This window comes from Acomys minous, assembly GCF_964271855.1.
Source record: "Acomys minous genome assembly, chromosome: 5".
Classification (NCBI taxonomy): Eukaryota; Metazoa; Chordata; class Mammalia; order Rodentia; family Muridae; genus Acomys; species Acomys minous.
Window position 1 is genome coordinate 32463169 of NC_140494.1, and position 24397 is coordinate 32487565.

A 24397-nucleotide genomic window follows, 5' to 3' on the forward strand; every position below is an offset into this window, starting at 1 on the left:
ATTTTTGCACTTCCACTTAGAAGGGGAGCTGAGTAGCAGAGGGCTTGGGAGGGCAACAAGGGTCTGGATCAGGACGGGGATGGGGAGGCTGGGAGCGAGAGAACTGGCTTCAGTGTGGGGAGCATCTCTAGGACAGGGAAAGCTTCCAGAGTTTATTGGGGTGACCCTAGCTGAAACTACCAGTGGGAGATATAGAGCCTGAAGGAGCCCCCTCCCATAGTCAGGCAGGACTTCCAGTGGGGGTGTGGGGGTGACATCAACCCACCCATAAAACCTTCACCTAAAATTTGTCCTGCCCCCAAGTAGGAGGAGGAGGAAGAGGAGGAGGAAGAGAACTGGGTAGGAGAGGGGGATGAGGACGGGAAAGGGGGTGAGGATTAGGAATAGGGAGAGCTGGGAAGAGAGGGTCTGGTGAGAGTAAGAAAAATCAGAAGGAGGGGGGGAGGCATCTCTGGGACTTGCCAGAGACCTGCAGTATTGTTAAAACTTAAATTTCTGGTGCTTTTCTGTAGAGATTCTGTGGAGGTTGTCAAAGGGATAAAGATGGAGCAGAGATTGAGGGAATGGCCAACTGATGACTGGCCCGACATGAGATCCACCATACGGGAGAGAGCCAACCCCTGACACTATTCATGATCCTCTGCTATGCTTGCAGACAGGAGCCTAGTATAAGTATCTTCTGAGAGGCTCCATCCAGCAGCGGATGGAAACAGATACAGAGACCCACAGCCAAACAAGAGACCGAGCTGGGGTTGTCTTGTGGAAGAGCAGGAAAAAGGATTGACGGAGCCAAAGAGACCAGAGGCCCCACAAGAAGGCCTACAAAGAAACTTGGGGCTGGACTTAGGCCCCCTACACATTTGTAGCAGATGTGCAGCTTGGTCATGGTGTGAGTCCCCTAACAATGGAAGTAGGGGCTGTTTCTGACTCTGTTGCCTGCCTTTGGATCCCTTTCCCCTAGTTGGGCTGCCTTGTCTGGCCTCAGTGGGACTGGATTTCCTTGGTCCTGCCTGGACTTGATGTGCCACGGTGTGTTGGAGAGGTGGTGTGATTCCCTTTTTCTTTTTGGTTTTTAGAGATAGTGTTTCTCTGTTTAAAAGCCCTGCCTGTCCTGGACTCACTTTGTACTCCAGGCTGGCCTTGAGCTCACACAGATCTGCCTGTCTCTGCCTCCCAAGTGCTGGGATTAAAGGCATGCACCACCATACTGAGGAGAAATGAAAGGAGGAATGAGGAAAGTGGGGAGTGAGGGTGTCCTAGGAGGAGAGGAGGGAGGGTGCTGCAGTCAGGCTATGAAATGATTAGATACAATGATAGAAAGATAGATGATACTTGATAGACAGCGAGATTACAGACAGACAGAAAGGTAGATAAAACGATAGATGATATTTTTAAAAGGAAAGCTCTGATGTTGGGACCTGATGAGCATAGGGTCACTGCCCACAAAGGGAGGAGCAGAAGGACAAGCAGAGTGGTGGATACTCCCCGGAGTTGTTTGGGAAGGCTGGCGGGCAGGCTATTGAGGGACAGGCATAAGTGATACTGAACTGCAAATCCTTGCAGAACTGCAAAACCTCTGGCCCTCCCGGGCCAGGAACCAGTGTGCTGTGTGCCTTCCGCACACTCCGACCCTATGGGAGGTGCTCACGTCACTGGCCAATCAGGACCTTCAGGCGGACCTGCCAGTCAGAAGAGGAGGCGGGATGTCCCGGGAGCTTTGCTGCCCGTTCTACTCCGTTGCTGAACCCGCTAAAATTGTTCAGTGTGATTGTCTGTGAGCGCTGCTGGGTGCTGTCAAGGGAGCTCAGGCAAGCTTGGAAGTTACGATATGGTGAGCACAGGGTCACTGCCTACATATGGGAGGAGAGGTGCTTGAGCAGAGGGAGCTCATTGGGTGCGTTGTCCCTGGGGCTGGGTGGTGAGCAGCAGCCAGAGGCGGCCACCTGTGAGGTCCCTTGTCCTAGTCTCCCTGGACTCCACTGTGGCCTTTGAATGACTTCACTATGGGAGCTGCATCTGCTCTAAGCTTTGAGAACAGAGGCTTGTGTGTAGAAACGTCCTGGGTAGGATGCCGAACTCGGAGAGCCTTAGTTTTGAAAGACCCCCCGAAGAGAGACCCTCACTCAAGTTCTGGACGTCATGCACCCAAAGACACACAAACGACCGTCTTGCTGTAAACGCAAGAGGCAGTTTATTGGCGGAGCTCCGGGTCGACACATATCTCACGAAGGAGACAGAGGAGTGGACCCAGAAGCCCAGGAGCTTAGGGTTTATATGGGCAAGGGTCGAGGCAAGCGGGAAGTTTTGGCACGGCCACACACATTTGAACATCAGCAAATTGTGTAAGCAGATCTGGAGTAAGGTCAGACTTAATCACAGGGCAACAGTCCTTGGTTCCTGGTTTTCTCGGAACCCGAGGGCGGATGTTTATCTGAGCTAATGAAACATCTGGTTAAACTCAAACCTGGAATATTGTGTGCGGGCCTCAAGGGGGGATTAAGCAAACACCATAAGATCTGGTGAGGGGTCTTGGCTCATTACTCACTCAATCATGTCCGGTACATGTTTCTCTCAGGAATTTGTCCTTGTGTATCCTCCCTATCTTTAATGGTCAGCCGGTTCCTGAAACACTCAATAGGCCTTTGTTTCCTAGTTCTGCATTCTTTGTGACTTATCATCTGGGGCCTTGGGCTAGCAAACCTGCTGACCTGCATTCTTAACTATTTGGGCTTATAAATCAGAGAGCTCTGCTGGCTGGGCGTGGTGGCACATGCCTTTAATCCCGGCACTCGGGAGGCAGAGGCAGGCGGATGGGTGTGAGTTCGAGGTCAGCCTGGTCTACAAAGTGAGTCTAGGACAGCTAAGGCTACACAGAGAAACCCTGTCTTAAAAAACAAAAAACAAACAAAACAAAACAAAAGACAGAGCGCTTTGCTGTTCTGGTTGCTTTAATGCTAATTAAAAATTCTCTCTCTCAGTTTCTCTAGTATCTTCTGAAGTTCTGCCGTTAACACGTAACATTTGTGTGTTGTAAAAGTAATCTTAGATCCGGGTGGTGTTTTGTTCCTGGGTTTCTGTTTACTCTGTGGATTTTCAGAGAGTGTGTTGGTTGAGTGTTGGCTCTTTTACTGACTGCTTGGCTGGTGTGTTCAAGAGTGAGTGCTTGCTGGTGTTGGAGGCTGGAGAAGGAGGAGGGCAGAGAAAGATGACCGTAGCAATCCACAGCAGGCATAGACAGAAGAAAGCTGAAGCTGCCCCTGCTGTTTTAGTCCAGTGCTAGGGGCAACTGTGACAATTGGTTCAGGTTAATAGATAGTGCGGTGGATCTGTGGACAGCCTACCTGGTCTTCTGGTAGATGTGGCACGTGGTTGAGCATGGATGTCTTCCTGAGCAGGGTCTGTGACACAGAGGTGAGGCAGGAAAGAAGGGCAGTCGGGGATGGTCTGTGGTATTTCCAGGAGGCATGGAAAGGGGGAAAGGAACTGTCTCTACATTAGACATACCCAACATCTTTTTTTTTTTTTAAGATTTATTTATTATGCATATAGTGTTCTGTCTACACTTACAGAGGACACCAGATTTCATTATAGATGGTTTTGAGCCACCATGTGGTTGCTGGGAATTGAACTCAGGACCTTTGGAAGTGCAGCCAGTGCTCTTACTCTCTAAGCCATCTCTCCAGCCTCCCATACCTAACATCTTAATACTGAGACATCAGGGTCCCGGGAGTCACTTATTTTCATAATTACAAAATAGAAAACGAACAGAGTTTTTATTATTAGCCTCATAACTTCAATGTAAAGAATCTAAAGAATGTCTCCAAAAGCAAACATATTTACTCTATGACAGCCTGTTTTTAGGCTGGCAGTGTTTGCTGTTTGAAAGCACTCCAGATAAACACAATATCTGAACTGATCTTTTTATGAATAGCAAATATGAATACCTAATATCTTTTACTATGTTTCATCATTTACTCTATAAAGTAGGAAATGTTTATTTTTGTCAATCTATCTTATTTACTGAGTTCTTTTCCTCCAGGGGTGAACATTGTGGGCCCCATATCTTTACACTACATTTTCAGAGAGCTCTAAACCTATACAGTAAAAAGAGGGCTTGAATCTGTAACCTATTGTCCTGTTTAGTCAGAGTCTGTCAATTGTCTCCGCTTACCCTGCACCAATTACACTGTTTCAGTTTGCTCAGGGCAGACACTCTAAGAAGATGTACTTATCTGTGCTTAATGGTCTCCAGGGAATAAAGAAGATTTCAAATAGTGGCCAGATAAGTTAATTTTAGGAGTTTCCTAAAAGTACTCAACATAATTTTTCTTAGGAAAAGACATAAAATGAATCATCATGCAGAAAGTCCCCAAGATGCAAAAAGCAAGAGACCAAAACCCAGTCTGCTCAGCTTTGCTGGAACTCTGTCAAACAGCTGTGCTGGTTTCATGACTCATTATTTCTAGGGTATATGGCTGGGCCAGCAGGTCACTCAGCAGATACCAACACCCAAGTCAAGTTGGGAGGCCTAAAAGCACCTGCTACTCCAGATTCAGGGCATCTGACACCCTCCTCTCTCCTGTGTCACCTGTATACTCATGGAAGACATTCTCTCTCACACACACACAAATACACATAAAAATGGGAATAGACTGTGTTTCAAGAGTGTGAATGATGTATAAAGTAGTTAGTGCAAAAGAAGCTACTTAGGTGTATAATAGAAATCATGCACTATTTCTTTAAAAATCTGCTTTCTTGCATTTGGTTTTTTAAAATGTCTATTTCTTCACGCTGGTGCAGACTTGTTTCCAATCATGGATCAGGGGTAGAGTCAAGAAACAATGATTTCTAAGTGATCCTGACAGACATCCTTTTCTTTGTTTTCTTTACTTTATTTATTTCTTTTTTAAAGACAGGGTTTCTCTGTGTAGCCTTGGCTGTCCTGGATTCACTTTGTAGACCAGGCTGGCCTCAAACTCACAGCGATCTGCCTGCCTCTGCCTCCCGAGTGCTGGGATTAAAGGCGTGCGCCACCACGCCCTGCTACATCCTTTTCTTTATTATGAGAAAATGAGATATTTTCGTAGTCAAAATTATTTTCTCCAGTGTTGAACCATTTGTATGCTTTATGCAAATCTCTCCCTTCCACCCCCAATCCATTTTCTGTTATAGGCAAAGGAGAGAACCCGAGTCCACGGTGTGAGTGCTGGCTACTGATATTAACTATGACCCTGTGGTTCTTGTTGAAAGGGCTGTGTTATATTTATAGGTCTGTCTTTGTGTCTTGATTTTATCAGTGTTGCCATCTATGTTGTGTGATTTTATTAGTTATAATCTAATGCTGTTGTTTCTCAGGAAAATGATAGAACTTCTCCAGTTTTTATCTTCGGAAAATTTAATATATTATGTTATGAGTTCTTTGAGTTTTTGCTGGTTTGGGGACTTTCTTTTTCTTTTTTTTTTCTTTCTTTCTTTCTTTTTTTTTTTTTTTTCCGAGACAGGGTTTCACTGTGTAGCCTTGGCTTTCCTAGACATGCTTTGTAGACCAGGCTAGACTCGAATTCACAGTGATCCACCTGCCTCTACCTCTAGAGTAAAGATGTGCGCCCCCCCCACCCCCAATACCTAGCAGGGACTTTCTTTGGAGAAAAAGTTTTCTCTTTTTGATCCTAGTGACTTGCCTCCTCATTTCTTTCTTTCTTTCTTTCTTTCTTTTTTTTTTTTTTTTTTGAGACAAGGTCTCTCTGTGTTAGCCTTGGCTGTCCTGGACTTGTTTTGTAGACAAGGCTGGCCTTGATCTCACAGAGATCTGCCTGCCTCCGCCTCTCAAGTGCTGGGATTAAAGGCGTGCACCACCACACCCGGCCTCTCCTCATTTCTTGGCTGTTGTTGCAATCACCAATGTTTGGGATTTTGCGACTTAAGTGATTGATAAGGCTATCACATTGGTTTGGGGTTTTTTAAACTTTCTCATATATTATTGTCTCTGCGTCCTAATTGGCCTCAGATCTCAACATTTCAGAGCCTAGAGTCATCTGAGGGAGCCTCAGTTGAGGTCATGCCCCCACAAGAATGGCTGGTTGCTGTGTCTGTGAGAGATTGTGTTGGCTCATGGTTGAGGTGGGAAGGCTCTTCCACAGAGGATGCCAGTGTCCCTAAGCCAAGTGGGCCTGGGCTGGATAAGAAAGCTGGCTGAGCATGAGACAGGGACCAAGCAAGAGAGCAAGCCAGAAGCAATGTGTGTCCATGGTGTTTGCCTTCATTTTCTAAGATGAATTTCTGGACTAAGCTCTCAAAATGATGGACTGTGAATCTGACAGAACCATCAAAAAATCAGTTCATTCCCTGAGATGCTTTTGTTTAGAGAATGGAATCACAGCAGCAAACTAGCAAGTTAGAAATATACATGGCACAAAAAAAGTGGTTTTTCTGCTGGACAGAACCTGGGAATGTTCTCTTTTGGAGGAACGTGGAAAACATAAGGACTTGAGGTGCCAAAAGTCATAGAAAGCTGACCACAGAGCTTAATCAGTTGTTCTTGTGGGACCTGGAAGATCAGAGTGTTGAGAGGAATGCAGACAGAGGAAGTCTAGATCAGAGGGTATCAGTGGAAAAGGCACTGCATGAAAAATTTAGCTGGAGGTCATTTGTGTCATATTTTGGCCCCAAATCTTTGTTATTCTGCCCATGCCCTTGAGGAACTGAGTAAGGCGGAATTAAAAAAAAATAATGGGCTGATTCCTTAGATGGAATAATGAGTCTGTTGGATGTTTTCACTAGTGATGCATTCAGGACTACAGTGAAGAAGAGCAACAAGGTGGAGCAGAAATAAAGGCCAAACTGTGGTGTGTTGAGAACAACGGCACTGGGTGGTTTCAGATGGCAGTCAAATGCTGAAACAGGCAGGAAACTTTAAGGAGATTATTGTCATTAAAGAGAGGGCCCTTGCTCTGGATTGGAAGCCCAACACTCCCTCCTGCTGAGCCTTACATTAATGGAAGGATGAGGCAAAGTGATTACCTGTTCCAGGAAGAAACTTCATATAAAACCCATTGCATCTGTGGTCCTAGCGTGGCTGGGTCCATCTCAATTTAGAAGCCAAACTTGACAGGATCACCTGTAATATGCTGGTGCTTGTTTTGTGTTTATATGATTGGCTGATGGGCCTGGAATATCCATGGGGTTTTTTTTGTTTGTTTGTTTTGTTTTTGTTCTTTGTTTTTTGAATATCCGTTTTTGTACATGTCAAGCATATGTTGTTGTGCTGAGCTTCATCCACACCTTGAATTTTGTAATTTGGCATAGAGTATATTCTGTTTCTCAAGATATCATGAATTGGAGTGAAGATGAGTATTTTGCTTGTGTGCGTGACTATGTATATCATGTGCCTGGTACTGACAGTAGTCAGAGGATGGCCTTAGAACTCTTTTTTTTTTTTTTTTTTTTAAGATGCTTTTCTGCAGTCTATGGGTGTTTTTTTTCTTTTTTCTTTTTTTTCATATTATTTATTTATTTAAATTTTTAATTTTATGTGTGTTGGTGTGAGGGTGTCAGATCTTGGAGTTACAGACAGTTGTGAGCTGCCATGTGGGTGCTGGGAATTGAACCCCGGTCCTTTGGAAGAGCAGGCAGTGCTCTTAACCACTGAGCCATCTCTCCAGCCCCTGAGAACTCTTGAACTTGACATTTGGACACTTGTGAGCCCCCATGTAAAGACTGGCAATAGATCCCAATTATTTACAAGACCAATAAGAGCTCTTAATTACTGTGCCTTCTCTCCTGCCCTATGTGATCAACATCTATATTGCTAATATTTTCATGTGTCCATTCATAACTGCTTAGACATTCATTCCCTTTTAGTCCAATCTTACTGATGTTACAGTTTAAACTGAAGCACTTCAGGTTCTGCAAGATGAATACAGAACTGGAGTGAATGTCTAATTCTTTGTAGGAACTTCGGTAAAGACCCCTGAGTTCTTTCTACCTTTTTGTTTGATTGCTTTTTGCAGGGGAGTCAGGGTCTTAACATGTACCTCTTGCTGTCCTGGAACTCGTTGGGTTGACCTAGCTGGCATCCAATTCAATGGCACACACCTGCCTCTGCCTCCTGAGCTGCGGTGTTAAAGGCATGAGCAAATAACACCCAGCTTGCCCATCATTTTGTAGGTAGTAATTGTTCATACCGTTTCCCTGATGTGTGCTCAGTACTGAGGATCTGTTGGCTTGCCCCTGTGTCAATTGTCATTTCTCTTGCAAGGCTACATCCTATTCAAAGGGCAAAGAAAGGACAGAGGTGAACTTCATTATTCAGTTTCCTTCAAAAATGACTTGGTGATTTCATTAGGACTCCTGTGTCAGGGAATAAGGGGAGGAGGCACCAGAATTATATGAATACATTGTGAGTGAAGCAGACATTTACAGTGTTGTCAGTATCATACTTTCTGTTGAACACATATATGGGATATTTTAGGGGGCAGTGACCTATGATGATGTGCACGTGAACTTCACTCGGGAAGAGTGGGCTTTGCTGGATCCTTCCCAGAAGACTCTCTACAAAGATGTGATGCTGGAGACCTACAGGAACCTCACAGCTATAGGTAAGACTGTGAATTTTCTTTTGCTTTCTACAATAAGGGGACAACTGTTTGTTAGTGATACTCTTCATAATTTCACTTGAGAATGAGGAAGAAGGGGATGAATAAACCAGGCATGATTGTAAGATTCACTGAAGATAGTACCTTAAATTTTGCCGACTTTCCACTAATATATCATATGTTTTCTGGTACTGTATTTTAGGCTACCATTGGGAAGCCCACAATATTGAGAAACATTTTCCGCGTCCTAGAAGACATGGAAGGTAATTTTCATCTTCAAATTGATACAAATGTCTCTAAGGAAATTTTAATATTTTTCCCGAAGTTTTAGTTTTGTTTTGTTTTGTTTGTGAGACAGGTTTTCTTTGTGTAGCCTTGGCTGTCCTGAACTCACTTTGTAGACCAGGTTGGTCTGGAGTCATAAAGATCTGCCTGATTCTTCCTTCTGAGTGCTGGTATTAAAGGCATGGAGTACCATGCCTGGCCTTGTGTCCTGGAAGTTTTAATCTAAAGCAACAGTGGCAGGTGGTGGCAGCATAGGCCTTTAATCCCTGCATTATGTGGAGAAAAGTAGGTGGATGTCTGCGATTTTGAGGCCAGCCTGATTTACAGAGTGAGTTCCAGGACAGCCAAGGCTACATAGGGAAACACAGTTTTGAAAAAAGGAAAAGAAAAAAAGCAACTGTAAAAAAGCACCGCTTTAAGAGTATCAGTTCTCACAGAACCCTGTCCCTCAATGTCAGGTATCTGACTTATGTTTGTAAGACTTTTTTTTCTAGAAAAGAAGACAAACAATTCCTTAACCTATATGACCATTTGAATCATAGCCACATTAGAGCTTTGCCATTTTGTGTCATACCACTTAGGTATTTCAAAAGTTATACACGTTGAATAGTGTAAATGTATATACACATATGTATAAGCATATGTCCCAAACCTTCTAATAAGCAAATAGTCCATAGTAAAGGGGGTATTATTCCTATACTTGTAGTAATGCTGCTACATTTAGTGAAGGGACAGTTGATGAGAGTCAAGAATGTTGTTGTGGAAGAACCTTAATCCCAATATCACATGTCTATGAGGAACAAAAAGCCAACCTGTGTAAGTGCAATGTGGAAACCTTTCATTTGTTATTCTTTTAATAGGTATATCATATGTACCAATGGATACATGTGAGCATTGTGATATTGACAGTAACAACCCTCCCTGTCTCTCTGCCTGCCTGCGCCCTTTTTCTCTCCCCCAGAACATTTAGAATATATGTAGTAGTAGTCCCCCACTTAGAGTAGGTTTCTTGAATGTGATACAAGTTTAAAATTAATTGGTTTCCCAACTTTATTAGGAACAGCCAAAAACTCACACTGCAGAAAATCCCTGTGAGTACTATGAATGTGGAAATTCTTCTGTTTATCCTGGCTCACTTAGCAAATGTAGTATGTCTCATACTATAGGAAAACTTATGAATGCAATCAGTGTGGTAAAGCTCTGAGTTCTTCCAGTTCTCTTCAAATATATGAAAAACCTCATGTAGAAAAATGATGCTATAAATGTCAGCCATAATGAATTCTCATGCCACCTTTATTCCCAGCACTTGGGTGGCAGAGGCTGGTTGATCACTGTTACTTTGAAACCACCCTGGTCTACAAAGTGAGTCCAGGACAGCCAAGGCTACACAGAGAAGCCCTGTCTTGAAACCCTCCCCCCGCCCCCCAAAAAAGAAAGAAAACAACAAAAAATGAATTCTCTTGTTATCACAGGTATAAAAAAGATTCAAAAGAACACATAACAAAGGGAAAACCATGAGTGTAAACAAAGTGATAACACCTTAAGGGGCTGGAGCGATGGCTCAGTGGTTAAGAGCACTGCCTGCTCTTCCAAACGACCTGGGTTCAATTCCCAGCACCCACATGGCAGCTCACAACTGTCAGTAATTCTAAGATCTGACACTCTCACACCAATGCACATATATTTAAAAAAAAATTAAATAAAATATTTTTAAAAAAAGACCTTAAGATCTGATTTCTCTTTACCATTAGACCAACTTGTCTAATGAATTCATAGAGATAAAAGGATTCATCAGTGTAATGAATGTGGTAAAGCTCTCACATGTACCAATTATCTTTGCAGGCATGAAAGACGTCATCCAGGAGAGAAACCCTATGAAGGCATTCAGTATGGTGAAGCCTTTGCACCTCACAGTCATCCCAGAAAGCATAAAAGGACACACACTGGAGTGAAACCCTATGAATGTAATGAGTGTGGTAGAGCCTTTGCACGTCACATTTCTCTTCAAAGGCATGAAGGAATTCATACAGGAAAGAGACCCTATGAATGTAATCAATGTGGGAAAGCCTTTTTACAACACGGTCATCTCCAAATGCATATTAGAACACACACTGGAGAGAAACCTTATGAATGTCATCAGTGTGGCAAAGCCTTTGCACGTATTGGTAATCTCCAACTACATATTAGAACACATACTGGAGAGAAACCTTATGAATGTCATCAGTGTGGCAAAGCCTTTGCACGTATTGGTAATCTCCAAGTACATAAAAGAACACATACTGGAGAGAAGCCCTATAAATGTAATCTATGTGGGAAAGCATTTGCATGTCCCAGTAGTTTCCAAATACATAAAAAAACACACATTGGAGAGAAACCTTATAAATGTAACCAATGTGGAAAAGGCTTTTTACGTAAGCCTAATCTCCGAGTACATAAAAGAACACACACTGGAGAGAAACCCTTTCAGTGTAACCAGTGTGGTAAAGCCTTTGCATGTCACAGTCATCTCCGAATACATAAAAGAACACACACTGGAGAAAAACCCTATGAATGTAACCAATGTGGCAAAGGCTTTACACGTCACAGCAATCTTCATGTACACAAAAGAACACACACTGGAGAGAAACCTTATGTGTGTAAGCAATGTGGTAAAGCCTTTGCACAAAATAGTGGTCTCCGAGTACATAAAAGAACACACACTGGAGAGAAACCCTATGAATGTAATCAATGTGGTAAGGCCTTTTCACAGCACAGTGGTCTCCTAACACATAAGAGAACACATATCGGAGAGAAACCTTATGAATGTAACCAATGTGGTAAAGCCTTTACACAGCGCAATCATCTCCAAATACATAAAAGGAAACATACATGAGGGCAAGTCTGTGAATGTAAGCTGTTGCAGGGTATTTGATCACGCTGTGAACCCCAGATTATGTACTGGAAAAGCTTGTTCCTAGTTGTGGTGTGGCTCAACATTTAATCCTAGAGCTTACTGGTTATTGTAAACAGATTGTTGAGGTGTGGCTTGGCCCTAACACACACCTTCAATCCAAGTGTTTTCTGTTTATTGTACACAGGATTAAATAAAGTCAACCATAGGTCAAGAGGTGGAGCAAGCAACCAACTGACAGACAGTGAATGTAAAAAAAACCATAGAGTGAGAGTAAGGGGTATGGATAGAGAGATGCACAGGAAGTAGAAAGGAGAGACATTGAGTTTGAAGGGTATTTAGACAGCATGGAGAAGAAGGGACTCTTTAATGTCACCTGGGTGCTTTCTCTGCCTCTTTGAGCTAGTAAGCTTTCACCACAGCATCTGGCTCCTGAATCTTCATTAGTAAAATTGAATGTTGGGACTTTGTTAAAAAGCAACAGTAAGCAAAGTGTATGTCACAGTCATCTTGAAAGGCATGGAAGAAATCATACTGTTAGAAACCCTATGAAAGTGTTCAATATGGTGAGACCTTTGCACATTTCTATAGTTATCATCATGAAAGTATTCATACTGGAGAGCAATTTTATGAATGAAAGCAATGTGGCAAAGCCTCTGAGTTATCCTAAGATCCAGCATCTCAAACACCAAGTCAATTCAAATGACAAGAATTTATTGAAATTGAGCTGTTGACCACAGAACATACTTAGAAACTGAACTGAGACACACACACAGCTTTTAAGCTTGAAAACCACCAATATTTGTGCCAAATTACAGATAAAATTTTCCACCAATCAGGGTTTAGGGATAGGAGCTTTCCTTATGTAGTTGATTTATGTCACCTGATACAGAATATAGGTTTTCCCATCTAAGCAGTCATCTATTTGTTGTTTTTGTGGTTAGGAACAGACATTATGTTTTAGGGAACCAAAGAAGAGTAACAGAAGTTGTGGTTAGGAACAGTCATGACCCTAACCCTGACCCTGAGAGAAGGGAGTGCTGGGTAGCATATCACTGTTTTGGAGGTTTTGAGTCTGTTCTGTATGGTTTTGGTTTTTGTCTGTTTCTCATGTAGCCTAGGGTGGTTTTGAGCTCCTGCATCTGTCTTCAAAGTGCAGGTATAACAGGTCTTCAGTGTTATGCCCAACTAACTTCTACAAGCTTGAAAGAGGTCGTGGTTACACAACTATCTGCATTTGACAAAAACCCCACACTCGTACACCAAAATGGAAGGTGTTAGGTTATGGGAGTCAGGAGAGGGTCAGATATGACCAAGAGATTTAAAAATCAATACAAAACACTTTATGATTTTAGGAATTATTTTTTACAGCATTGGAAGTTTAACCCAGAGATTAATACATGCTAGTTAAGAACTGAATCCCAGAGCTGTATTTCCAACCCAATACAAACCATTATAAAGGGATATTCTGTGAAGTTTTGCATGCTGGATGTATTCTTTCTCTTCTAGATTCCTTGACCCTCTGTCCCCAGAGTGACCTGAGTAGGTGTCATCGAAGGGTTCCCTGCCCTCTGCCTCTCTCACTTATTTCACCGGAAATCACCAGCTGTGTAAAGTTGTTGCTGGGTGGTGTCTATGGGTGTGTGGTGATGGCCTTCCTGAACCAAGTATTTAGTTTCCCAAACCATCCCTGTTTCCCCCTCTTTAGCCCAGAGCAATAGGATCTTTCCTTTATCATTCTCACATTCAACTCCTACCCTCATTATTTCTCACTAAGACATTGGCCCATTTTCACTCTAAGTAGTTATATGATTTCTGGTCAGGTACTTTTAATAGTCCCATAAACAAATACTGTATCTGTGTGCTATAAACACCAACAAGCAAATCAGATAGACTTCAACAATTTGAAATCTTATCAAAGGTTTTTTTTTTATCTGTGATGTCTTTCTTCTTTTCTAATCCATCCTTGGGCTCTTGCACAGTAGGGACTAGACGCCCTGCACTGCTGGCCTCCTGCTCTTTGCTCTCTCCTGTCTGTTCTTGGTTTCCCATATCGCTTTGGGACCCTTCATATAGCTCTTCTATGTACCCTCCATCTGTGTCAGCTGTAAAGATTCCGTAGTCCATAAATACTGATGATACCCAGCGGCAGGCCGAAGAGAAAGCAGCCCATAAGCGGGAGAGCTCTTGAATACGGACTGCGGGGAGAGAATTCCGTTGCACTTGAATGGAACTCTGACACAAAAAGCACGGTGCAAATTTAAGGCCACAACAGATTTTCTCTTGCTGCTATTGAACTCTGTCAATGAATAAATGAGAATAGCTATCATGTTAAAGACTAAATAAATTTATGTTCAGCCGGGCGGCGGTGGCGCACGCCTTTAATCCCAGCACTCGGGAGGCAGAGGCAGGCGGATCGCTGTGAGTTCGAGGCCAGCTTGGTCTACAAAGCGAGTCCATGACATCCAAGGCTACACAGAGAAACCCTGTCTCAAAAAATGAAAAAAATAAAATAATTTATGCTTGTCCTGTCCAGCAGGACCAGTAATTACGGGGTCTCGAGGGGAGCCATACCTGAGGGATGGGATGAGAAAGAAAGAGTCGAGACCAAGTAGCGTTCCTATCAAGGTCTGTTTATTGAATCAAAAGCAAAAGCTTATATGGGGTGGAGGCAGGGGCTAAGCAGCAGGGGTGGAGGCCTGAGAATGCCTCCAGATGATGCCATCAGGGGAACATCCTGTGGTTTATCTCAGAACACTATCTCTCGGAAAGTCCCGAGCTATCCTGCTAAACAACATCTGCAGGGGGTGAAAAGAGGAAGTTAGCTTTAGAATGGACCATCAGTCCATTTTTCCATAGCCAGTAGATTCTTTTAGCCTTGAGTGACCTTGGGTTGGCTCTGGACATCCATACATGCACATGTGAGTATTCATGTGTGCAGATGGGCAATAGGAAATGGAATGAAACACCCTGAGTACTTAATACCGACCCTTCTTTTTCTTAACTACCCATACATAAGTATCTCCTACAAGACTACTGTCTCTGTGTTGAGCTCTACGATGTTGCTTGTGGGTCTTTCCAATAAAGGGTTTATGTACATGGTCTTAATTTTTTAATTTTGTTTTTGCTTTAGATTTTATTTATTCATTTAGGGTATGTGTGTGCATGCGTGCGTGCGTGCTTGTGCGTGCCCGCCCCTGTGTGTTTGTGTACCAGGAGACCAAAGTTATATATATCTCTTGTACCTGAGTTATAAGGGTTGTAGCTGGTAACTGACCCTGGGTCCTCTGTAAAAGGCACCAGCTTTGGACTCCAGAGCCATCTGTTTCTATCCCAAGACATAGTCTCTTCACATGACATTTGAACATCTGAGTCGTCTGGTTGTTTGTAAAGCTACATTAATTTACTAGTTCCTTTTATGTTCTGTGCTATTTCCTCAGTTCTCAGAAAAATCATTTTACTGAGTTGGTTTTTACCACTAAGATGTATTTCATGGGTTGGGTCTTGTTACTCTGCAAGACTCCAGAGATGAAAAGATCACTTTGGATTGATTGACAGAATAAGAGGTAGAAATTTGAATTTGAGTGAGAAAGAGGCAAAACAAGATAATGTATGACTACCAACCCTAACCCTAGAAAGCCTCAGTAACACTTAAAAATCCAGTAAGGAAAGTACTTCAGAAGGATGGGATCTTCTGGTGAGTAGCACTGGCTAAAGCACTTCCTTAGTGCTCAGAACTGATGCTGTTGTGCCCATGTGTAGTGGTATGCAGGATGGACAGAAGACTGTTGAGAGGAAGTGTGGACCTGGGTGAAAGTAAGGGCAGCTGGCCGACAGAATACAAAGGGGCCAAACCATTTTGGTGGAAACAGGAAAGTGATAAACAGAAGGATGCTATGTATGGGTCATCCAGATTACCGAAATGTACTCCTCACCAATGGAAATGGCTAGATGCCTTGTCATGTGGCCTTGGCCTCAGCAAGTGAAAAGTGGCATGGAGCAGCTGCAAGACATCTGGGATCAACACAGGAAGGAAGACACTGTTAGAGAATTACTGTCACTTTTTTTTTTAACATTTATTTATTATGTATACAGTGTTCTGCCTCCATGTATGCATGCGGGCCAGAAGAGGGCACCAGATTTCACTGTAGATGGTTGTGAGCCACCATGTGCTTGCTGGGAAGTGAATTCAGGACCTTTGTAAGAATAGGCAGTGCTCTTAACCTCTGAGCCACCTCTCCAGGGTATTAAGTGCCAGGAAAATTCTCTAAAAAGCATTATTCCAGGTCATAAACCTACTAATATCTCCACTAACACTAGAGGCCAAGAATACTTTCCCCATCACTGTGACAAGCAAAAGTGTCCCAAAGAACTCGAGGGACCTCTGCCTCTGTGATCCTCTAATAGGCTGACTGAATGAGACAGGAGAAAGCAGTGGGAGGAAGCTGATTCCTTCTTCCCTCCAGACAATGATTACCTGTTCTTTCCAGGATCAAAGGTAAAGAAGAGCTGGTTCCTCTTCTGCCTCCTTCCCTTCATACCTCTGCAATGGATCTGAGGCTACTTACTGGTGCTGCACTGTCCAGAATGCTGTTAATGAACTGGACCATGCCACTGACATCCTTAATATGTCTGTCTAGCAAAAAGTACTGTTGCTTTGAAGTATTCAGCACAACTATGGTTAAGACTGTTGATTTAGCCTTTCTGTCTCTGGCCACCATGTGTGGTGCCAGTGTCATCCTGCCAAGCCTGTGGTGGTGAAGAGGAAACGGACCCACTCCACTTCATCAGTTAAGCTAGCTAGATGTACCAAGTCACTGGGAACATGGCCTTGAAGGTTTCTCTTGTTTCCTTTTCTCTCCCTCTCTGTTTGCTTCTGAAAGGGAAAAATTTTAATTAGCATTAAAGCAACCAGAACAGCAGAGCTCTCTAACTCATAAGTGCAGGTCTACAGGTATGCTAGCCCAAGGTCCCAGATGATAAGTCACAAAGAATGCGGAGATAGGAGACAAAGGCCTATTGAGTGTTCTAGGGACTGGCTGGCCATAAAAGATAGGGAGAATACACAAGGACAAATTCCTGAGAGAAACAGGTACCGGACATGGTCGAGTGAGTAATGAGCCAAGACCCCTCATCTGATCTTATGGTGTCTGCTTAATCCCCCCTTGAGGCCTGCACACAGTGTTTCAGGTTTGAGTTTAACCAGATGTGTCGTTAGCTCAGATAAACATCTACCCTTGGGTTTCAAGAAAAAAGGGAACCAAGGACTGTTCCCATGTGATTAAGTCTGAGCTTACCCCAGATCTGCCTACACAATTTGCTGATGTTCAAATGTTTAAAACAACCAATCGTGTGTGGCCGCGCCAAAACTTCCCACTCCCCCCGACCCTTGACCATATAAACCCCTAACCCCTGGGCTTCTGGGTCGACCCCTCTGTCTCCTGCGTGAGATACGTGTCGACCCGGAGCTCCGCCAATAAACTGCCTCATGTGTTTACAGCAAGGCAGTCGTTTGTGTGTCTTTGGGTGCGCACCATCCTGAGGCTTGAGTGAGGGTCTCCCTTTGGGGGTCTTTCACTTCTTAGTCACCTATGGTGAGGCGCATCAGCCACACATTCTATTGCCCTGAGGACCTGCCTCATTTAGACTGATTGGGCAGAAGTGTTTCAGAGGGAGATGAGGGGGGGAAAAGGAAGCGAATGTTGGTTTAAAAAAAAAAAACAAAAACCTAAAATTTATTCTACACTCATGGATATGTTAATGAATTTTTAAAACTGAAAAAGTACTAGTGTCAGTTACTTTAAGTATCTTCAATAATTGCATGTGGAAGTCAGCCAACTCTCAGGAATTGGGCCTCTCCTGAGTTCAAACTCAACTTGTCAAGCCTGTGAGCAAGTGCCTCTAACTAGTGAACAACCATATCATCCCACAATTACCTATTGAAATTATTAAAGTATGTATTATAAAACTACAAATATACATATTGTAACATTATTTGAGAACACTATGCGTTATAATGTTGAGGTGGTAAATAATATTCTATAGTAAAGAATAAAAGTAAATATCAATAAATTCAAAATACAGGATTTATAAAATAAAATAAGACATTTAATGGGAGAATGTCAGCATCAGAAAATGACAAGTGCTTTTCGGTATGTTTTTTGCAGCTAATTAAGTCACTCCCCATCTCTCCAAATTAGAAATATCAAAGTAGAAAACTACCAACAAAACCATCAGGACTTTTCTTACTCCATCATGCTTACATAGCCATTTCTGTCCATATGGCCAAACTGAAAGTCTCTAAGAAACAAGCAACAACAAAGAGAAAGAAGAGAAAAAACACAACATCGGATTAAAAGAAAACAGGTACACAACATGGACCAGAACTTGTTAGCACATAAACCCTCGGGACTGCACAGGGAATCCTGGGATGTTTACATGTGAGTGTGTTCTACTAGGTGTTCACAAGCAAAGACACAAGCAGCAGCAACAAACAGACATTTCACCTCACTGTACATGTTCAAAGGTTAGGGAAAGAAATGTGCTGCGAGTGAAATACGTGAAGGGGAAGCTGATTTACTGTGAGGTCACTCAGAAGAGGTCAGCTTCCATGAACCACGGGAGCTGCGCAATGAGCTTTCGGTAGATTTTATATACAAGAAAATAATCCCTGAAGTTTTTATTGCTGTTTTTGATAGCAGCAACAAACACAAAAAAATTAAAACACAGCAAAAAATCTCATTCCCAGGTAAATTTTTATAGTCTATTAATTTTTTATTTTAGAGTTTTTGATATAATCACTTACCTGGCATGTGTCTGTTCATTTAAATTGTTTCAAAATTTCAAATTTATGTACATATTTTTCTACAATAATGCACATATCAAACACTCTCAGGAAGCAGGAGTGGGATGAATTATAAATGGCTGGGTGCCGCTTCTCCAGCTTGTAAGATGTGGCATGGATGTGTCCTCATGCTGACCCGAGCATCCAGGGCAGTCAAATCTTGATTCACCTTTCAAAGTATGAGATCCCGTGTCTCTTATCTGAAATGCCAGGGGCCAGAGGTGCTTGACAATTCTGAAGGTTTCATGGGGCAGGGCAGACATTAATCTTCTAAACTACTTCCCATAGTGGGGCAGGCAAGGGATCCCTGCTTCAATCCCATGTCATCTGGTTCTAATAACTTCTGTCAAACTACCTCCTATCTATAATCTCAACTATGTGTTAATGTTTTTCATTTGGGCCAAAACTCCATGCAGGGCTGCCATGTGCTTCTCCCCGTCTCCTCTCAGGACCCTCCTTCCTCCTCTTGGTCCTTCTTCCTCTCCTTCCCAGGATTCCTCTCTCTCCTTCTGGAATCTTAGCCACTCTCTATCTCTTCTGCCCAGCCCAGGCGGGATGGTCTTTTATTAAGCAAAAGGTGGGTCACAGAGTCAGCAAGCAGTAATTAGCATCAAAATACATCAGACCATTTCCCAACAGTAGGGACTGGGGGTGACACTAGGAGGAGAGGAGGGAGGGGGCTGCAAAGTGATTAGATAGATGATAGATAGATAGATAGATAGATAGATAGATAGATAGATAGATAGATAGATAGATAGATAGATAGATATAGATGAGAGAAAGACAAGACAGGTAGATAGATGATAGATAATAGATTGATAGAAGATAGACAGACAGACATAAGGATGATACTTTTAAAAAGAAAACTCCGATGTCTGGAGCTGGTGAGCACAGGGTCACTGCCCACAAAGGGAGGAGCAGAAGGCCGAGCAGAGTGGTGGATACTCCCCAGGGTTGTTTGGGAAGGCTGGCGGGCAGGCTATTGGAGGATAGGCATAAGTGATACCGAACTGAACTTGCAGATCTGGAAAAGGTCTGGCCCTCCCGGGCCAGGAACCAGTATGCTGTGGGCCTTCCGCACACTCCAACCCTATGGGAGGTGCTCACGTCACTCAAGAGTCACTGGCCAATCAGGACCTTCAGGCGGACCTGCCAGCCAGAAGAGGAGGCGGGTTCTTCCGGGAGCTTTGCTACAGATTCCGCTCCGTTGCGGAGCGCCGCTGGGTGCATCAAGGGAGCTCAGGCAAGCCTGGAAGTCGCGATATGGTGAGCACAGGGTCACTGCCCACATAGGGGAGGAGAGATGCTTGAGCAGAGAGAGCTCATGGGGGTGCGTTGTCCCTGGGGCTGGGCGGTGAGCAGCACCCAGAGGCGGCCACCTGTGAGGTCCCTTGTCCTAGTCTCCCTGGACTCCACTGTGGCCTTTGAATGACTTCACGATGAGTCTGCGCTAAGCTTTGGGAACAAAGGCTTGTGTGTAGACTCGTCCTGGGTAGGATGCCGAACTCGGAGAGCCTTAGTTTCTCTAGTATCTTCTGAAGTTCTGCCGTTAGCCTTTAACATTTGTGTGTTGTAAAAGTTATTTTATTCTCCTGTCTCAAACGTTGTCGGGGAGGCCTACTGCCTCCTGCTGGCCTAGGCAGAGTCCTGGAAGCTTCTAGCCTCTCTACAGTCTCACCTAGGCCTAGAATGTTCTCAGCCTCTGAGACTTACTGCTTAATGAGCTCACCCTTCCTTGTTCTTCTTGAGCTCTGGGATGCTGGCTCAGCTCAGCTGTTGTGGCTCAAACTCTTCTCCCACCTGACTTATTTAATGTGGCTTCTCTCTCGGCCCAGAATTGCTCTGCTTAGTCTCAAACTAACTCCAACAATCTTTTCTAAACTTTTGGCTCCTTCTCATTTTCTGGCTCATTCGGTCTTCACCTGAATTCTCTCTCTGCAACCCATCTCTCTACTACTGTCTGGGTAAAACTGTCTCCTCTCTCTGAAAAACTGCATGTCCTATTTTGTCAAATGGTCTCTGATTTGTCACCTTTCCTACCACTCAATTAGACAACACTTTCAAACATGGGTGCTTCCTTCTACAAACTTAACTTTTCCTTTGTTTGGGATTAAAGGCATGATTTACCATGCCTGGAGCTAAGCTTTTCTTGACCTGATCTTTGCTCTGTACCGGGCTGGCTGTGGACTGAGATCTGCTTGCCTCTGTCTCCAGGATTAAATGCGTGTTTGTATTCTAGCCAGAGCACACAGACCTAGAAGATCTTTGGATGTGATCTCTTGCTAGAACAGCCTGGTTCTGAATCAACATTCCTCTACAGGGTATAAGATCCATTTGGAGATAATCTGTGGAGGTTGTTAAAGGCACCTCAGGTGTTGGGTAGCACTCAGCTGTGACGTAGAAGAGTAGAGATGATGATGTGGAGGATTCACCAATGCTTAGGAAATAAGGGACACCAAGTAGAGTTTAGCTGAGGGAGGGCAGCCTCTACAACACCCCACAGAGGAGTAGTATGCTAGCCGTGCCTGCTAGAGATTAGGATGCTAGGATATGCATGTTTGTTCATCAGGATTGTCCAGACCTTTGGCTCCAAACCATAACAAAGGAGACAGCTCTGACTTATAATCAGCTGCTAGGCCCGTCCTCATATCAAAGAGCAAGGCCTCTAACAAGCTGCTCAAGGGGGCATTACAGGGTCACAACCAACATTAAGGTCTGGTGTGCCATAAAGGTCCAGCTTTCTTAAAGAGAAAAGCATAGTTCTGCCCCATGGGCAAGACTACACCAGGCAGCAGCTCTTTGAGAAGGAAAAACACTGTCGTGTTGAGGGCTAGCCTGATCAAGCAAGGCTTTCTATGAGGCCCTCATGTGTGAAGAATGACATAGCTCCTTCTCACACCCAGGACATGCTTGGCAGCGCCAGTAACAGCCTGGGAGCATTCCCCAAGACCCCAATGTAAGAAGAATAAAACAGAGCTCTTTCTGTAAAGCCAGGAATATGCCTGGGAGAGCTGGTAACGGTCTGCATCCAAGAGCCTGTGGAGAGGGGTTACTTCAGACCCTGAGAACCCAGCTCTTCCCACTGGTTATCAGTCCCATAGCCACTGTAGGCTTAGTCAGTAATGTTTCTGTGATACCCTGCATTCCCCTTGTGCAGTATTGTTTTGCAATTCCTGAGTTTGTCCCATTGTATGATAGTTTCTGCTGACTTCCTAGAAGTCTGCCATTTCTTTCCATTTTTCTACTGTAGGTAGTATACAAGATGCTATTCTTCCACCTCCAATATCCCCCTACCCCAAGACAGGGTCTCTCTGTCAGCCTTGGCTGTCCTGCACTCACTTTGTAGACCAGGCTGCCACGATGCTATTCTTAAGACTCTTACTTGGTACAAGACAGAGCGTGTGCAAGACCTCCCCACCCTAGCTTGTGTACTTTCTACCTTCTTCTTTTCCTGTCTTCTCATCTTCTGGCACCTTCAACTCAGGATCCTGTCATTGAACAGTGACCTGCTGGTTCAGGGCACTGGTGTACTTAAGAAATTAGTCTGGGACTGTCTTGGCTGTGCAACTCTCCCATCTGTGTAAGTGGACAGACAGTCAGTCTCCAGTCCATGTTTAAATTGTTCAAACCATAACTTGGGGCCTGAGCCTAAAAGAGACTTAAGGTGACAGCATAGGCAGAATGCAAACTTTTTTCTCTCCTGTTCCTTCTTTGAGCGTTAGCCAGAGCCGAATTTATGCTGTCATTAAAGTGATTTTTCTTAACTAATCTTTTGTGTGTGGAGCGAAATCTCCTAGGGAAGGCATATTAATTCCAGAACAGCTGCAACTTCAGCCTTTTAGAAAGATGTTTGTGCCGGGCGTGGTGGCACACACCTGTAATCCCAGCACTTGGGAGGCAGAGGCAGGCGGATCACTGTGAGTTCGAGGCCAGCCTGGTCTACAGAGCGAGTCCAGGACAGCCAAGGCTACACTGAGAAACCCTGTCTTGAGAAAGCAAAAAAAAAAAAAAAAAAAAAAAAAAAGATGTTTGTTTGTTTGTTTTGGGTTTTCAAGACAGGGTTTCTCTGTAATAGCTTTAGCTGTCCTGGAACTCATGCAGACCCGCCTGCCTCTGCCTCCCAAGTGCTGGGTTTAAAGGCCCGTGCCATCACCACCCGGCTGAGAAAGATGTTCCTGAGACAAGCTATGTTCATCAGGTCACCTTGAACCCAACGTGTTTCCCTTCAGGACAATGGCCTTGATTTCCTTTTGATAAAAATCCTTAAAATTTTAAAGTAAAGGGCTCTGGAGCACAACAGTGTTTTAAAATTACTCATAGAGTCATGTAATGAGCTCTCCATTTCGGGATTAGGAAAAGGATCTGCATGCAGAGCATGGCTTCTGCCTTCAGACCAGAACAGGAGGAACAGTTCACTGTGTACAGTGCAAGGTCAAACCAGTTAGGCCATAAGTAGGTTGCCCAGGTTTAAGAGAGTCGGCTGCAGGGGTCACCATTATGAAGAAGAACGTGATTGAGGCAGGGTGAGTGATTTTGTACTTTCTCAGCATTTATTAATTCGTGCATGTGAATAGAATCAAGCCACATTGGAGGGTGTACAATTAGGGTAGGATAGCTTAAGCAAGTGAACATTGTATTTCCAAATAAGGGACTTTCCTATGTGAATATGTGCAATCCTTTGTGGGAAAGATTAAGCTTTGTCACAGGTGGAAGCAGTCTTGGCGGGCTTTACCCTTGGGGCACACCATGAATACCTTGTGAGAGACTGTTTGGAGCCTTCCTGGGCTTGGAATTCAGGAAGCCTACCTGGGAACCCCACCGTGGCTATTGTTTTCCTAATTGACCCTCGAAGGGAGAAGGAGACCGCCCTTTGCCTGTGACTGACAAGGTGGTGAGGAGAAAAACAAGAGGTAGAGAGGGAGAAAGGAGAAGGCGCGGAGAGAGGAAGGGACCGGACCAGCTCGTGGGACAGAGACACCTAAGGACCCGTCCTGCCAAACGGATTCCAGAAGGTTTACTCTTCTGTCCCTTTAACCTTTTTTTCCTTCTTGTATATGCTAGTTGGGTTGTATAATAAAGTTTAATTGTTAATAAACAGAGCCAGCAATCCTTGTTGACACTCAGCTCAGAGATTTGAAACCCAGGCCTTTGGCTGTACAGACACAGGTTAGCTATGTGCAGCTAACGTTGTGCATAGGGGCAAGGCCAAATCCTGTCTTATGATGCCATTCGCTCTACTAGGAAGGGCCTGTTCTTTTTCAAAGTCAGGGCACCTGTGTGTTTTATCAATATATCTTCTAAAAAGTCAGTTGTTGGTGTTATTTTTTAAATGTATTTTTCTTTATGAATCACTGCTCTAGTCTCTTTTTCTTGTGTCTGTTATCTAGTTTCCCAATCATAGAGAATTCCATTCCTTTTTCTCAAGTGCTTTCATATTTGTTTCTATTTATAGCAATGCCTCCTGTAGCTCAGCCTTTCCTCGTGCCGTGTAGTTAAGCCTTGCTTTGAATGCCCAATCCTGCTTCCGCAGCTCATTGCTGAGAAGACACCCTACAAGTCCACTCAGGCTGCACCCTGGTTGGTCAGTGGGAAGGAAAAGACACCAATGAGTGAGCTCTAGAGCATGGGGCCTCTTTGTTTGGTAGTGAGATCAGTAGTAGCTGGAAGGTCAGAATTATAACAGTTTAGGGGTCAATTTGAGTTATTTCTTAGGAGCTGTGAAGTCCATGTCTATTTAATTTGTATACACATACTGTCAAAGGTAACATTGCTCAAGTACACATT

At 43.8% G+C, this 24397-nt stretch overlaps 3 protein-coding genes and 1 long non-coding RNA gene across 9 annotated transcripts in view; 3 read left to right on the forward strand and 1 right to left on the reverse strand.

The window, feature by feature from the left end:
* Positions 1-16418, forward strand: part of LOC311598137 (zinc finger protein 431-like) — a 31383-nt gene extending 14965 nt beyond the window's left edge. The window contains exons 3-6 of one of the 3 annotated variants that reach the window (XM_084783044.1): positions 8797-8857; positions 10722-10759; positions 14306-14397; positions 16260-16418. In XM_084783044.1, the coding sequence (XP_084639170.1) occupies positions 8797-8857; positions 10722-10759; positions 14306-14397; positions 16260-16271 (203 nt within the window). In that variant the 3' untranslated portion in view covers positions 16272-16418. Of the gene's footprint in view, positions 1-1666; positions 1832-8470; positions 8598-8796; positions 8858-10721; positions 12191-14305; positions 14398-16259 lie in introns of those variants that run through there. The other 2 variants (XM_084783043.1, XM_084783042.1) reach the window with 2 other exon arrangements.
* LOC311598136 (uncharacterized protein) overlaps positions 1-24397 on the forward strand; it is a 133798-nt gene that overhangs the window by 65876 nt on the left and 43525 nt on the right. The window lies entirely within an intron of this gene.
* Positions 5045-24397, forward strand: part of LOC311598134 (uncharacterized protein) — a 34044-nt gene continuing 14691 nt past the window's right edge. Inside the window, exons 1-2 of one of the 3 annotated variants that reach the window (XM_084783034.1) lie at positions 19452-19497; positions 19636-19879. In XM_084783034.1, the coding sequence (XP_084639160.1) occupies positions 19706-19879 (174 nt within the window). In that variant the 5' untranslated portion in view covers positions 19452-19497; positions 19636-19705. The other 2 variants (XM_084783035.1, XM_084783033.1) reach the window with 2 other exon arrangements.
* LOC311598150 lies at positions 14386-19689 on the reverse strand. 2 transcript variants are annotated; one of them, XR_014779495.1, is made up of 3 exons: positions 19625-19689; positions 18575-18813; positions 14386-15783 (listed from the first exon to the last, which is right to left on the reverse strand). It is a non-coding gene; the product is annotated as an uncharacterized lncRNA (long non-coding RNA). The 2 variants fall into 2 exon arrangements; XR_014779496.1 differs by having other exon boundaries at positions 14386-16645.